At 34.3% G+C, this 3,598-nt stretch overlaps 1 protein-coding gene across 1 annotated transcript; it reads left to right on the top strand.

The window, feature by feature from the left end:
- Positions 1–812: 812 nt before the first annotated feature.
- Positions 813–3,141, top strand: LOC127097942 (uncharacterized). The gene is made up of 4 exons (XM_051036438.1): positions 813–1,041; positions 1,218–1,425; positions 2,088–2,327; positions 2,672–3,141. Exons 2-4 carry the CDS (start codon positions 1,228–1,230, stop codon positions 2,930–2,932), a joined length of 699 nt encoding a protein of 232 aa, XP_050892395.1. The 5' UTR covers positions 813–1,041; positions 1,218–1,227; the 3' UTR covers positions 2,933–3,141.
- The last annotated feature ends 457 nt before the right edge of the window (positions 3,142–3,598 follow it).

Genomic DNA, 3,598 nt, shown 5'->3' with positions numbered 1-3,598 from the left:
CGACGGCTTATCACTACCCATTACATATTATCCTATAATACCCATTAATCGACGATAAACCCCCCTTACCTGAGTTAATCCGACGACTCTGTAAGCTTCAAGCTCTTCCTTCTTCAACCTTTGCTCTACAGCTCTTTGCCCTTTTCCTCTTCTCTGCAGCTTCTCAGTTTCACGTGAAACCTTCTTTTCCAAAAAAATGAAATCTTTTTACTGATTCCAACTTATATATTTTTTTTCCAAAATAATAATAATAATAATAAATCCAAAATTCCAATTATTTAATTAAATTAATAAATTAAATATTAATTTAAATTAAATAAGTGTCTTATTTGTCTTGGGGTGTTACATGGGGAACCTGTAATTTAACAAAACATGAAAATTCAACAAACTCTAAATTAGAAAGGGGCAAAAGATGAGACTTAACATAATATTTGTCTTTCTTGTTTTGTTTTAGTAAATAGTCGTCTTCTTTGTTACGTTTTGTTTCACTTCGGTCTTTATTATTCGTTCTTCATTTCTTCGTTCTCAATACCGTCATTCTTCACTTCTTCAACCTCAATAATGTGGTGTTATGAAAAAAATGGGAAAGACAAAGATCTAAATGCTATTTTTATTTTTTAATTTAAACTTCCACAAATTTAATTTCACCTAAGTGACAAATGAGCTTTTTAATTTACTTTGACTAATGTCTTCAATATCAAAGACAAATTGTAAATACATTTGAATAATTGAAAATAAATATTTTTTAAATTAAAAAACCAAAATAAAACAAACTAGATGATATATGGGTTAAAAATAATATTAAACCAAATATAAATAAACGCAATAAACTAGAAAGTGTAGCTGTTAGCCTAATCCAATTCCCTTTGAAGAAGCCCAATCTCATCAATTCGCAGCAACTCCATCACAAAATACAAAATGCAGTCGTTGCTGCCGGTTAGCATCAGAAACAAGTCGGAGTAGCACTGAACTCAATCTACCGGAAAACTCTTCCGGAGTTATTTTGTCGCCGGAGCCAGAGACAGCGACAAAGTCCTTCAGGTTTTCTTATCTTTTGTATTTAGTTTCATTCATACTCCAATATTTTCTTCCCCTATCCTGCAACGCGCTCGAGGATACGATTCCAGTGCAATTTGCAGCCACCATAGCCGCCACTGCAAAAGGCCGCTATGGTGCGGCACAATTGATTTCATAGTCTAATTATATGATTTTTGTAGATTCACAAAAATGAATTCTGCTCAAGTTATAGCGTTCCAGCCTGCGATTTCTGTGAAGAATTCTAAGTCATTTGTTATTCCAATGAGTGTTATTACTAGTTTTCCTCGGATTCAGAGTATTAGCATAAGAGATGAACCTTCGTTTAGATTGAAATCTCTAAAACCTCTTCGTGCTGGTGGAAAAGGAATGTCGGGAAATAATGATGAGGTATTTTATTGTTTCTTCTTTTCAGTTACAAATTTTGTTTGTTATTGCTATTGTGACTGAAAAGGTTCGGTTCAGAATTAGAAATGATATGTGAAATGGTGAGGTAATGCTTGCCTGCGGTGGATTTCTGCTTCCGGTGCGATGGAGAAGGGAATGACCTATAAAGTTAGCACTCGTCAGTGAGAGTACTCCAACGTCCAAGTCAGTGAGAGGATGAGAAGTAATGCCAGAGTGAAAATGAATTTTAATACCTGAGAATGATGCACTTTCTCTAAATGAAAATTTGCTGTTTTTTTGAAAGAGATAAATTACTATAATAAAAGAAACTAAGTGTTGTAACAATATTTTAAAAATTGAACAAGAAATCTAACTGGCGAGACTTCTAGGTTATGGTTCAAATTCAACTGGTTTAAATTGCTCAAGCTTGTATGAAACTGCAGTTGAACGGGCTAAATACCTGAGTAAGTGTTAAGGTTGGTTGAAGGTTCAACCGTTTCAACCATCTGATTTAGTTCGATCTTTAAGACATTGGTATGCAATGCAACATGAAAGATTGCCCATGATTTCTGTTAATCATGAATCTCTGCAAAGTGAAGGAGAACTACTCTATTTTAGGTTTGGATATCACTACATGTTGCTAACGTTATAAATGTAATAATCAGGATTCTCCTTGGAAATCTCTTTCAAATGCGATGGACAAATTTAAGGGACAATCAATAGAAGAAGTATTACGGAAGCAGATTCAAAAAGGTGAGCTTTTTGACAACGGTGAAAGTGGATTAAAGCCACCAGGAGGAGGAGGAGACGGTGGTGGTGGTGATGGCAGTCCTGATGGCACTGGTGGTTTTGAAGATGATGACGATCACCAAGTGATTTTTGCAACCGGTGCCTTAATATTTTTGGTACACTCTCTTTCTCTTTATATATATATGTATACATTGTGTAGTACATATGGACAAGTTTTAAGTGGAATTAACCAGGCACAAAAGGGTTTACACAGTTTCTAGTTATTGGAAGAAGACTTTCAAATCAAATTGCATTAATAAAATGTAAATCACAGATAATAGTAGCTAACTGCTGAAGCTCTACATTATTTGTTCATAGGTACATGATGATTTTGATCATGGAATTTGTTCATATGCAAACTTGTGATAGAATAGGATTACCCTTGATATGATTAACAGAGTTGATAGAACATATGCCATTCCTCATTTTTTAATGCTCAAACTCTACATTATTTTTCCAGTATATCTATCTCATCAAGGGCAAGGCGCTTCGAGCTTTATTTCTAGATGTTCTGAAGTTTATAGTTGGCAGAGGTCAGAGTGAACGACTCCAGTCGATAATGGTATTATTGGGAAAAGTGTACAGGGGTACAAAACAGAAGAAAGTAACTGATGAGCAGTTTTTGGAGAAGGCCATTTTGGGTACCCCAACATGGTGGTATGATCCCAATGATTTTCGTCGAGCCGTGAAGAATTACTATGCATCAGATGAAGATGAATAACTTTTACAGAGTCTGTAACATACTCTTTTGCTCTCCCTTTCATTTGTTTTTCTTCCATTGAGCTTAATGATGCTTTCTAGACATTGTATTGTATCATGATGTTTTCACTGTAATGGTAATGTCTCTCCTTGAACATTATGGCGAAAGTTGATCCATGTAGCATATTCCACTTAATCGGATAAAAGGCTTTGTTGTTGTTGTTGTTGTAATGTCTCTCGTTGCATATGTTTTGCCCTCAATTACTATAGCAAGGGCAAGTTGTTAGGCTATTTTGTATGTATTGTAGTATCATTCTAACCCCAATGGTTTAGTCCTTATTAATTTCTTTGGAGTTAGAAATGTTTTAGTGTTAATAGTTACAAGTTGTTCAAGACCTCAAGTTATGTAGTCCAAAGATTTTGATCAAAAAGTACCACCATATTTATGTTTCTGGTCTCTATACATCCAAGTTAATTTCCACAAAATTTGTTCAAGTTATTCAGTGATTACTGATTATGACATTTTCAGATACCCAAGAGCCGAGTACAATTTGTATTTTTCTTGGTTGAAAAGTGTGATGAGGTTGTAAGAAGATGAATGGATTTGAAAATGAGAGTTTTATCAGAGTTATACAGGTAAACCACACACTATTAAAATGATAATGAAATGTTTCATAGTAATTGTATT

Source organism: Lathyrus oleraceus, chromosome 6 (genome assembly GCF_024323335.1).
Source record: "Lathyrus oleraceus cultivar Zhongwan6 chromosome 6, CAAS_Psat_ZW6_1.0, whole genome shotgun sequence".
NCBI lineage: Eukaryota > Viridiplantae > Streptophyta > Magnoliopsida > Fabales > Fabaceae > Lathyrus > Lathyrus oleraceus.
Note: the sequence above shows the minus strand (reverse complement) of the source record. Positions and strands in the feature narration are given on the sequence as shown.

Coding starts and splice junctions, on each gene's coding strand:
- LOC127097942 (XM_051036438.1), top strand. CDS start 1,228: ATGAATTCTGCTCAAGTTATAGCGTTCCAGCCTGCGATTTCTGTGAAG. Junction 1,426..2,087: donor TGTCGGGAAATAATGATGAG/GTATTTTATTGT, acceptor TGTAATAATCAG/GATTCTCCTTGGAAATCTCT. Junction 2,328..2,671: donor CCGGTGCCTTAATATTTTTG/GTACACTCTCTT, acceptor TTATTTTTCCAG/TATATCTATCTCATCAAGGG.